The 12,751-nt window shown below is 44.5% G+C and overlaps 1 protein-coding gene across 1 annotated transcript in view; it reads right to left on the reverse strand.

Annotated features, from left to right (window-relative positions):
* LOC147123429 (phospholipid-transporting ATPase ID-like) overlaps positions 1 to 12,751 on the reverse strand; it is a 342,460-nt gene that overhangs the window by 121,575 nt on the left and 208,134 nt on the right. The window contains exons 15-17 of the mRNA XM_085966014.1: positions 1,515 to 1,703; positions 1,290 to 1,405; positions 588 to 752 (exon numbers count right to left, since the gene is read on the reverse strand). Of these exons, the coding sequence (XP_085822140.1) occupies positions 588 to 752; positions 1,290 to 1,405; positions 1,515 to 1,703 (470 nt within the window). The remainder of the gene's footprint in view (positions 1 to 587; positions 753 to 1,289; positions 1,406 to 1,514; positions 1,704 to 12,751) is intronic.

Raw genomic sequence — 12,751 nt, forward strand, 5'->3', positions numbered from 1 at the left:
AAATCTTCAATTACAAACACAGACACAGCATTTAAAATAATATAGGGGGAAGATTTTCTCTGTGCACAACGTGAAACCAACTTATGAATCCATTCCTTAACAGTTTTATGATTTTGTTAAACATAGCACAGAAGAAATCTTCTCAATAGATATATTGATAGATTTACATTAAAAACATCAGTGTTTTATCAAATAACATACAAGAAGAAGAAATAACATGCCTAAGAAGAAGAACATACAACTAATCAGACAATATTAGCTGAACTTTGTCTAAACTCTAGCAGAAGTGTAAATACAGTAATGATTATAAATAGTCTTTGTATTAAGCATAATTATGTGAAATATGAAACAAGATATATGTGCATTATTTCCATCTTATATATTCCATATTTTTTAAAGTAATTTTCACAAAATAAAGTCATGTAAACTACGAACACTAATATTGTGCAGTTTTCAAATGATCAGGCTACAACTTTCAAGATGTAAAATAATATTTGATAGGCATTTATTCAATAAATATAAAAAACAAATGCAGTTTAGTTCTCTGCCGAACACAGTAATACAGATGATATTAAGAAGTAGCTTACTGTTAAGTCTTTTTCAATTTCTTCATATAATTCAGACAGTTGTTCATCCCGGTCTTCTAATGCAATACTTGCTTCATGGTACCGTTTTTGCCAGTTTTCAAAGTAATTTTTATCTAATTCTTTATATGCCAGGGCTAATGTGCGTAAACCATCACCTGCAAACTCCTACAAGTAAAATTAGGTTAAGAATAAGCACAGAAAAAAACTATACATAATAATTCAATATTATGAGAGCTGAAGAATGGAACAATTTCATATTGCACCTGGTACTCAGTGATCATTTGGTATTAAAGATATACCATGAATCAGACATAGTGGATAGGTCTCTCTAAAATGTCCTGACAATTTCCTAAAATGCCAACTTCAGAATACCAAAATTTGTACGAGTTTGATTTTCCATACTTTATCCTTTCAGTTTTTCACTAACATTATTACATTAATATCAATTAGTGTTGAATTTGAGGGAATCTCTATGTGCTTGACATTTGCTAATTGTGGAATAGATTACACTGCAACCCAAACATTTCTTGGGATTCCTAACAGCTATCATTAGCAAAAACTATCTTCACCATCTTTGAATTTTCAGTGGGTTAACAGTACTATTTGTGCATGTACTATGTTATGAAGTCCAATATAATGGGGTGTTATGTTCTATATTTTAACAATGCTCATTGTTAGTACAACAGTTATAGTTTTACTTACATCAAGATGCGCAGTGGTTATATCTCTTAAATGCTGAGATGAAGAATTAAGTCTCTCAAACACAATGGTGTCAGCCCCCTTACAGTACAAATGCAATTTCTTGTCAGGACATCGTACTATGCAGCAAAATAAATCAAATATATAAGTAAATGAATATTGCATATTGGTCACAATTTCATTGAGAGTAAAAATGATTTATATTAACTTCAGAAAAAACAAACTCACCTATGACAGACATTCTTTTCCTCACATTATCAAAGTCCAGAATAGAAAGCAGTTCATAGGTTTTAGATTCACCCATTTCAACTAGAGTTATTGTTTCAGGGGTACGGGACCGGAAAACAAAGCCAAAGTTTCTTGCTGCAGTGACAAGTGCACCTTCATCTGGAGACTGAGCCTGATACACTAGGATACCTTTACAAAAAAGAAAGTGCTGTAAAGCAGATACCTCAAAGAAAGTTAGTTATTTTCAATACCAAAGGATTAAAGTGGATTATTCATGGTTTAAGTAATTGAATACAGAACAATTTTGATGTAATTTACTTCTCTGCAAAACTACAGCAGATTTAAAATTTAATAAACAGGTAGCATTTCATTTAAATGTTAATTTGTGATTGCTTCAGTCCTGCACACCATTTCCTGCTGTTCTTTCATGCCAGACATCAGACAACAACAATAAACTTGCATTTATATACCACCTTTAATGTAGAATAACATCCCAAGGCATTTTACAGAATCGTAATCAGACTAAAATGGACGGCGAGCCAAAAGCAGAGGGGTTTCAGGAGGGAAATTCAGGCGTGGGCCTAGACGTCGGAAGGCACAGCCACCAATGATGATGGACGAGAGGAGGGGAAGATGCACAAAAGGCCGGAGTCAAAGGAAAAGAGAGTTCAACTATTCAATCGTAGTGTTGGACCCCTCTCCTCTCACTTCCAACAACGTGCGAGGAGCTCTTGGACCTCTTTGTCTCTAAGATTGAGACCATGCTCCATCTGCCGCATCCTTCCCTTCCCCAGCCCACCAAGCCAAACTTCCCCCAAGGTTCCCCTCTGTCCTAGCCCTGAACTCACATCTTTCTTTAGTTTCTCTCCTATCTCCTCATCGAAGTTCCCGCTAATTTGTTTTTTGACCACGTGGCCCCTTTAACAGGCTGCACGGCCCATTCAAAATTCCATGTATGCACGTTTTTTCCATTTAATAGCCGGTGAGTCAGCTGCGCGGGAGCTCCAGAGCACTGCGTGGCTGCGCAGCTTAAAGGGAACACTGCTCCCCATATGCCCTGTTCGAGCTCATTTTGGCCAGGAGACCCTCCATATATGGCTGGCCTCACATCTTCCACCCTCCATAAACTTCAGCTCATCCAAAACTCTGCTGCCCATATCTTGACTCACACCAAGTCCCATTAACCCATCACGCTTATGCTCGCTGCCCTACAGTGGCTCCTGGTCCAGCAATGCTTCGATTTTAAAATTCTCATCCTTGTTTTCAAATCCCTCCATGGCCTTGCCCCTCTCTATCTCAACCTCCTCCAGCCCTCCGAGAACTTTCTGTTCATTCAATTCTGGCCTCTTGCGCATCCCCGATTTTCATCACTCCACCATTGGCGGCCATGCCTTTAGCTGTCTAGGCCCTAAGCTCTGGAATTCCCTCCCTTAACTTCTCCACATCTCCACCTCTCTTTCCTCCTGTAAGACGCTCCTTAAAGCCTACCTCTTTGACCAAGCTTTTGGTCAGCTGTCCTGATACCTCCTTGTATGGTTCAGTGTCAAATATTATCTGAAAACACTCCTGTGAAGCGCCTTGGGAAGTTTTACTACATTAAAGATGATATATAAATGCAAGTTGTTGTTGTTGGGATGGAGTTTGCAGTGGGAGGTGAAGACAATGGCTTCAGTCTAACTAAAGAGATTCAAATGGGGAGTTGCAGGAAAGATGGGTATGGATTTGGGAGGCAGCAACATGTTCAAGAAGTTTGGAGATGAAAAATAGATTAAGGTGGGGTAGTAGTTTGCAAGGAAGGAGGAGTTAAGGGTCTTTTTTTGAAGAAGTGGGTGATGATGGTAATTTTGAAAGGTAAGAGGACAGTATCTGAGAAGATAAAACCATCAACAATGTTAGGAGCATGCATTTATGTTGCACCGCTAACCTTGAATAAACATCCCAAGATGCTTCACAGAGGCATAATCAAAAAAATGGATGCAAAGCAGGAGGTATTAGGAAGGGAGGTGAGTTTTAAGGTGGGTCTTCAAAGAGGAGAATAAGGTAGAGAGGGAATTCCAGAGAGTTGAGCATAGGTGATTGAAGGCACAGTTGCCAATGGTGGGATGTACAAGAGGCCAGAGTATGAGGAATCAAGAGTTTCGGCCTGGGGTGAAGGATATGATACTTGAATGCAAGAATACTTCAAAAATCAGAATAAGAAAAAAATAAATATTAAAATAAAAACAATATATTTTGAAGGTGGTAAGGCTGCTAAAAAAGCATAGGGGATCATTTGCTTTATAAATAGAGGCATAGAGTGCTAAAGCAAGGAAATTATGCGAAACATTATGGATCGATATTGAAACGGGAGGCAGGGAGTTTGTGCAGGAGGCCAGTAACGTGGAAGAACCCGGCAAGGCCGGGGACATGGAGGCCCTGCTGACCTCAATGGCAGGGCCTCATTTAAGTAACCTTCTGCAGACTGCTACCCAACAGCAGGCCAAGTTGACAGCCTGGCCAGCGAGCAGGAGCGCAAACAAGTGGCAGGAGGCCATAGCCGGGGATTCGTGGGGACGGTCCACGGCAGTCAGTAGAGGCAATCGGGGCTGGGGGAGCCAGGACATCAGGGCCTTGATTGGGGCTGGGGGGAGGGGGGAGAGAGGCAGTCACGACATCCTGCTCCCCCTGGCCCACAAGGAGTGCTAAATGGAGCTGATCTTCATCACTTGCCTTGGCCAATTGACACTTCCCGCCCTGGATATGCTGCCAGGTAGTCGACAGCGCAGGCCTCCCCCGATTACGGTTGTTTAAGTCATGGCGCTGATGATGTCATCGGGCCATAACTTTTGAATGTTAATTATATCCCGCCTGCCTTTTGCAGAAGCCTCGTCAATGGCCTGATTTGTGTTTGTAAAAATTTAAATGGGCGGAAATGGGGTCGGGTTGCTCGATCCCTCTCCCGTCCGTCGGGGGTTGGGGTGTGGGGGGCAAGGGACCTTGGAAAGGGTGCAGAGGAGATTTACCAAAATTATATCAGGGATAAGGAACTTCAGTTATGTGGAGAGACTGGAGAAGCTGGGATTGTTCTCCTTAGAGCAGAGAAGGATAAGGGAAGATTTAATAGAGATGCTCAAAATTATGAAGGGTTTTGATAGAGTAATTAAAGAAAAACTGTTTCCACTGGCGGGTGGGTCGATAACCAGAGGACACAGGTTTAAGATAATTGGCAAAAGAACCAGAGGGAAGATGAGAATGTTTTTATACAGCGAGTTGTTATGATCTAGAATATACTGCCTGAAGGGATGGTAGAAGCAGATTCAAGGAATTGGCTATAAAGTTAAAAAGAAAAATTTGCAGGGCTGAGGGGAAAGAGTATTAAAGGAAAGAGTTAATCAGACTGTCTTGAAGTCTGCTAATGTTATACTGCTATTTATTTCCTTTTATACTGTAGTAATAGTAACCTTTAACTTTAACCTTTTAAGTCCATTTAGATGCAGTGACCACTGAACTGTTGAATTAAGACTGACCTTAAAGTAGCGGTCAGTTTAGTAACAAGTTGCGCAGAAGGAAACATCTGAGAATACATCATCCTTTTTAGAAGCAGGAGATTGGTATAGAATGGTTCAGACTTATAATTAGAAGTTCTATTGATAGAATAGAACAAGAGTGAAACTTCCAATAAGATACAGAGTTGGGGTGTAGTACCGGTCTACGGAAAAATAATTATTAATAAGGGACAAGCTCATTAAAATTCACCTTATATGGAGTTGTATTATGTAATGCAGAAAAATGTAGATTTTCACGTAAAGGGGTAAGGAAAAAGTATAAAAAGTGGGTGTTGGAACAGATTCTTAAAATTCATAAAGGCCTAAGAGACTGAGCTCAGAACTGTAACACTTTTGAGTCCTCCGACTAAAGCCGCAAGGTTTTGTCATAAGTACTGCTTTTTAAGTGTATGTTTAATTACTCTATACTTAATAAATCTGTATCATCTGACGTTCACTGTTTATCAACCCTACTGATTTGAGGATTAAATTATAAATAAGAACACACCTATCCTCTCTTAACAGTTGGTACCATAGGGCGTGCATTGTGATGGTACATCATAGAACGGAGAATTAAGGATCACAACCTGATTTCTCCAATAGGTAGGGTTGGTGCTTTGCGCCTTCTGCCAACTTTCAGTACTGGCATGTTACAGTAAATGAATATATTGGGGCCATAGTAATTTCTAGGTCAATATGTCTGGCATGGATTTGCTGCCCATTACATTTCAGTGTCTTTCACAATGTCTATTGCAAATTTCTGTATCTACTTCCACCTGATTGACAACAATTTCATATTCTTAAAGGAGCAACAAATCAGAGCTCAGTAACTATAAACAGTGAAGAAAATCGATCAATAAAGTTGAAACTGAACCAACCAAATAACTCAATATACCAAGTCAATTACATTAAATCAAAACTCTGTACTAGAATCATTTTTCAGGTAAGCTTTATCAGGAAAACTATTTAGAAGTGTTTATTTTTATTTAGAAAGAGAGGGTGGTTGAAAGAGAGAGGGAGACAGATAAAGGGAGAGAAACTAAGAGGGTCAGACAGCAAAAGACAAAGAGAGAGAGCAAGGGACAGAGACAGTCCAGGTTACAGTGGTCACGCCTCTCCTCTATTGTCCAGCTTAGCAGGAAGGCCCTCACTAGGTTGCACTATTACAGCTTTTCTACCAATGGCTTCTCTTCCTATCTCTGGAGTTCCCCCAAGGATCTATCCTTGGCTTCCTCCACTTTCTTATCTACATGCTACCCCTTGGCAACATCATCCATGCCATAAGGACAACTTCCACCTGTACGTTAATAAAACTGAGCTATCTTTTAGCAGAGTAATACATGGTGCATCATGTGATATAATACTATTGTTATTGTAAGATGGTGCAACCTTTGACTTACCATGAGCAGTGCCACAGGAGATCACAAAACATATATATGAAAACACAACATGAAATACACGTTTTGTCTGTCAGACTCCAGATTTCATGTTTTGTTACAAATGCAAAACAAATTAAAAAGCAAGAAAGCCAGTCATTTAATGGAAGGTGCTTCCGAAACTTAGAAGCATTTCCAATCTGCACCAAACAATGAAAACTCTGTATTAGAATAATTTTTCAGGTAAGGTTTGCCAGGAAAACTATTTAGAAGTGTTTATTTTTATTTAGAAAGAGAGAATGGCAAAAAGAGGGAGAGAAGGAGACAGATAAAGGGAGAGAAACAGAGGAAACTGAAACTGGATGAGACAAAAATTGATAAGGAGGAGGTACTAGAAAGGCTGGCTGTACTTAAAGTAGCCAAGTCACCAGGACCAGATGGAATACATCCTAGGATGTTGAGGGAAGTTAAGGTGGAAATCGCAGAGGTACTGGCCATAATCTTCCAATCCTCCTTAGATACAGGAGTGGTGCCAGAGGACTGGAGAATTGCAAATGTTACACCCTTGTTTAAAAAAGGTTGTAAGGATAAACCCAGCAACTACAGACCAGTAAGTTTAACCTCGGTAGTGGAAAAGCTTTAGAATTGATAATCAGGGGCAAAATTAACAGTCACTTGGACAAGTGTGGATTAATTAAGGAAAGCCAGTACGGATTGGTAAAGGCAAATCGTGTTTAACTAACTTGATTGAGTTTTTTGATGAGGAAACAGAGAGGGTTGATGAGGGCAATGTGGTTGACATGGTGTACATGGACTTCTAAAAGGTGCTTGATAAAGTGCCACATAAAGTGCCAGCAAAGTTAAAGCCCATGGAATAAAAGGGACAGTGGCAGCATGGATACGAAATTGGCTAAGTGACAGGAAACAGAGAGTAGTGGTGAACGGTTGCTTTCAGACTGGAGGAAGGTTTACAGTGGTGTTTCCAAGGGGTCGGTATCAGGACCACTGCTTTTCTTGATATATATTGATGACTTGGACTTAGGTGTACAAGGCACAATTTCAAAATGTGCAGATGACACAAAACTTGGAAGTATAGTGAACAGTAAGGGGGAAGAGTTTTTTTTAATTCGATTGTGGGATTGAATAAACAAACGCCTCATGACTCTACGGCTCACCCTAGCCCGGAACCAGTGCGCTACGGTCATCAGTGCATACGCCCCAACACTGGAAGCCACAAGCGAGACCAAAGAGGAATTCTACCCCAGCCTCGAACAATCCCTGTCCCGAGTCCCAACGGGTGACAAGCTGATCCTCCTTGGCGACTTCAATGCCAGAGTTGGAAAGGACACAGACCTCTGGGGAGGTGTGCTCGGCAGAGAGGGGATAAGGAAAGACAACTCCAATGGTACCCTCCTCCTGACGAAATGCTTAGAACATGGCCTTGTCATAACCAATACCTTGTTCTGTCAGAGAAACAAATACAAGGCTTCATGGCAACACCCTCGCTCCAAGCACTGGCATCTGCTGGACTATGCCATCGTCCGAGCGAGGGACAGCAAGGACGTCCGCATCACCCGCGCCATGACAGAAGCTGACGACTGCTGGACAGACCACCGCCTAATCGGCTCTGTCATCTCCATCAACGTAGCCCCAAAACAGCGGCGGCAACAGAAGCAATGCCGCAGGAAAATCAACACTGGAGCACTCAAAGACCCTGCTAAGAAAGCCCTATTCAGCCTGCACCTCATAACCAATCTGATGACTCCCAGTGATTCAGAGACACAGAGTGTCCACAGCGCCAGGTCTGCACTCAAGGCATCCATAATGAGCACCTGTGAAGAGATGCTCGGTCACTCGACCAGGAAACACCAAGACTGGTTCGACAAGAACAACCAGGAGATCCAGGAGCTAATAAGCCGCAAGCGCAAGGCATTCCTGATCTGGAAACAGCAACAGAACTCGAGAGCAAGAAAGCAGCTCTACAGATGCCTGAAGGCCGAGGTCCAACAAAAAACTCGCGACCTAAAGAACAGATGGTGGGTGGAGAAAGCGCAGGAGACCCAGCTGCTAGCTGGCAACTACGACATGCGTAGATTCTTTAGAGCAGTCAAGACCACCTATGGTCCAAGCACCCAAGGTCCTACCCCACTGCGGGCCAAGAACGAAGAGGTACTCATCAAGGACAGAGAGGCAGTCAGTGCCCGCTGGAAGGAGCACTTCGAAGATCTCCTTAACCGCGACTCTGTCTTTGACGCGAGTGTCCTCAACTCCATCCCGCAGCATGCCACCCGCCACCACCTCAGCACAACCCCAGCACGGCATGAGGTTGAAAAGGCCATCCGACAACTGAAGAACGACAAGGCCTCAGGAGCAGATGGAATCCCCACTGAGGTGCTAAAACATGGCAGAGAAGCACTATTGGCACGAATACATTAACTCATTTCTCTTATTTGGAAGGAGGAGAGCATGCCAGGGGAATCTCAGAAATGCCGTACTCGTGACCATCTTCAAGAAAGGTGACGAGTCCAATTACGGTAATTACAGAGGAGTCTCCCTGCTGTCTGCCACAGGGAAAGTCATTGCAAGAATCCTCCTCAATCGCCTTCTCCCTGTGGTTGAAGAGCTCCTCCCAGAGTTGTAATGCGGATTCCGCCCACTAAGGGGTACAATGGACATGATCTTCACCGCGCATCAACTACAAGAGAAATGCAGGGAACAGTACCAACTGCTGTATATGGCCTTCTTTGACCTCACAAAGGCCTTCGACACTGTCAATCATGAGGGATTATGGAGCGTCCTCCTCAAATTTGGCTTCCCTCAAAAGTTTATCATCATCCTCCGCCTGCTTCATGATGACATGCAAGCCGTGATCCTGACCAACGGATCCACCACAGACCCAATTCACGTACGGACCGGGGTCAAGCAAGGTTGTGTCATCCCACCAACGCTCTTCTCGATCTTCCTGGCTACAATGCTCCATCTTACCCTCAGTAAGCTCCCCGCTGGAGTGGAGCTAATCTACAGAACAAACGGGAAACTGTTCAACCTCTGTCGCCTCCAATCCAGATCCAAGGTCGTCCCATCCTTTGTCATCGAATTACAGTGTGCAGACGATGCTTGCGTCTGCGCTCACTTGGAGGTCGAACTCCAAGCCATCGTCAACACCTTCACCAAAGCGTACGAGAGCATGGGCCTTACACTAAACATCCGTAAGACAAAGGTCCTCCACCAACCTGCCCCGCCACACAGTACTGCTCCCCGATTATCAAAATCCATGATGAGGCCTTGGACAACGTGGACCACTTTCCAAACCTCGGGAGCCTACTGTCAACAAGGGCAGATGTCGATGACGAAGTCCAACACCACCTTCAATGTGCCAGTGCAGCCTTCGGTCGCCTGAGGAAGAGAGTGTTTGAAGACCAGGACCTCAAACCCAGCACCAAGCTCATGGTCTACAGAGCAGTAGTGATACCCGCCCTCCTGTATGCTTCAGAGACATGGACCATGTACAGCAGGCACCTCAAAGCACTGGAGAGGTACCACCAACGCAGCCTCTGCAAGATCCAGCAAATCCATTGGCAGGATAGGCGCACCAACGTCAGTGTTCTCGCTCAGGCCAACCACCCCAGCATCGAAGCTTTGACCACGCTTGATCAGCTCCGATGGATGGGCCACATCGTCCGCATGCCCGATACGAGACTCCCAAAACAAGTGCTCTACTCGGAGCTCCGACATGGCAAAAGAGCCCCAGGTGGGCAGAGGGCAAGCTTCAAGGACACCCCCAAAGCCTCCATGAAAAAGTGCAACATCCCCACCGACACCTGGGAATCCCTGGCCCAAGACCGCACAAAGTGGAGGAGAAGCATCTGGGAAGGTGCCGAGCACCTCGAGTCTCATCGCCGGGGCCAAGCGGAAGCCAAGCGCAAACAGCAGAAGGAGCGCACGTCAACCCAAACACCCCAGCTGCCTGCCCCTTCAACCACCGTCTGCCGCACCTGTGACAGAGACTTTAGGTCCCGCATTGGACTCATCAGTCACCTGAGAACTCATTTTTAGTGTGGAAGCATGTCATCCTCAGTTCTGAGGGACTGGCTAAGAAGAAGGACCTAGGTGTACAGGGCACAATTTCAAAATTTGCAGATGACACAAAACTTGGAAGTGAAAAGTAAGGGGGAAGAGGTTTTTTTTATTTGTTTATGGGATGTGGGCATCACTGGCAAGGCCAGCATTTATTGCCCATTCCTAATTGCCCTTGAGAAGGTATTGGTGAGCCACCTTCTTGAACCGCTGCAGTCCGTGTGGTGAAGATACTCCCACAGTGCTGTTAGGTAGGGAGTTCCAGGATTTTGACCCCGTGACAATGAAGGATCGGCGATATACTTCTAAGTCAGGATGGTGTGTGACTTGGAGGGGAACTTGGAGGTGGTAGTGTTCCCTTGTGCCTGCTGCCCTTGTCCTTCTAGGTAGAAGAGGTCGCGGGTTTGGCAGGTGCTGCTGAAGAAGCCTTGGCGAGTTGCTGCAGTGCATCTTGTAGATGGTACACACTGCAGTCACAGTGCGCCGGTGGTGGAGGGAGTGAATGTTTATGGCGGTGGATGGGGTGCCAATCAAGCGGGCTGCTTTGTCCTGGATGGTGTTGAGTTTCTTGAGTGTGGTTGGAGCTGCACTCATCCAGGCAAGTGGAGAGTATGCCATCACACTCCTTACTTGTGCCTTGTAGATGGTGGAAAGGCTTTGGGGAGTCAGGAGGTGAGACACTCGCCGCAGAATACCTAGCCTCTGACCTGCTCTTGCTGCCACAGTATTGATGTGGCTGGTCCAGTTAAGTTTCTGATCAATGTTGACCCCCAGGATGTTGATGGTGGGGGATTCGGTGATGGTAATACCGCTGAATGTCAAGGGGAAGTGGTTAGGCTCTCATTTGTTGGAGATAGTCATTGCCTGGCACTTCTGTGGCGCGATTATTACCTGCCACTTATCAGCCCAAGCCTGGACATCGTCCAGGTCTTGTTGCATGCGGGCATGGACTGCTTCATTATCTGAGGAGTTGTGAATGGCACTGAACACTGTGCAGTCTTTGGCGAGCATCCCCATTTCTGACCTTATGTTGGAGGGAAGGTCATTGATGAAGCAGCTGAAGATGGTTAGGCCTAGGACACTGCCCTGAGGAACTCTTGCAGCGATGTCCTGGGGCTGTGATGATTGACCTTCAACCACCACAACCATCTTCCTTTGTGCTAGGTATGAGTCCAGCCAGTGGAGCGTTTTCCCCCCGATTCCCATTGACTTCAGTTTTACTGGGGCTCCTTGATGCCACACTCGGTCAAATGCTGCCTTGATGTCAAGGGCAGTCACTCTCACCTCACCTCTGGAATTCAGCTCCTTGATAGACTTCAAGAAGACATAGGCAGGCTGGTAAAATGGGCGGACACGTGACAGATTAAATTTAACGCAGAAAAGTGCGAAATGATACATTTTGGTAGGAAGAACGAGGAGAGGCAATATAAACTAAAGGGTAGAATTCTAAAGGGGGTGCAAGAACAGAGAGACTTGGGGGTATATGTGCACAAATCACTGAAGCTGGCAGGGCAGGTTGAGTCAGCGGTTAAAAAAGCATATGGGATCCTGGGCTTCATAAACAGAGGCACAGAGTACAAAAGCAGGGAAGTTATGATGAACATTTATAAAACACCGGTTCAGCCTCAACTGGAGTTTTGTGTCTATTTCTGGGCACCGCACTTTAGGAAGGATTTGAAGGAGTTCGAGAGGGTGCGGAAAAGATTTACGAGAATGATTCCAGGGATGAGGGACTTCAGTTATGTGGATAGAGAAGCTGAGGTTGTTCTCCTTGGAGTAGAGAAGATTGTTGAGAAGAGATTTGATAGAGGTATTCAAAATCATGATGGGTCTAGACAGAGTAGATAGAGAGAAACTGTTCTCATTGGCAGAAGGGCCGAGAACCAGAAGATACAGATTTAAGGTGAATGGCAAAAGAACCAAAGGCGACATGAGGAAAAACTTTGTTACGCAGCGAGCAGTTAGGATCCGGATTGCACTGCCAGAAAGGGTGGTGAAGGCAGACTCAATCATGGCTTTCAAAAGGGAATTCGATAAGTACCTGAAGGAAAAATATTTGCAGGGCTACGGAGAAAGGGCGGGGGAGTGGGAATGGAAGTGCTTTTGCAGAGAGCCGGCACGCGCTCGATGGGCCGAGTGGCCTCCTTCTGTGCTGTAACCATTCTATGATTCTATGAAACTTTTACTAATCTGAGGTTGAGTTTAATTTATAATAATTATACTTTGGGGTGAATTTTAACACCCCACAACGGATAAGAGA

This window comes from Somniosus microcephalus, chromosome 2 (genome assembly GCF_052327205.1).
Source record: "Somniosus microcephalus isolate GS21.2 chromosome 2, FLI_Smic_1.0, whole genome shotgun sequence".
Lineage (NCBI taxonomy): Eukaryota > Metazoa > Chordata > Chondrichthyes > Squaliformes > Somniosidae > Somniosus > Somniosus microcephalus.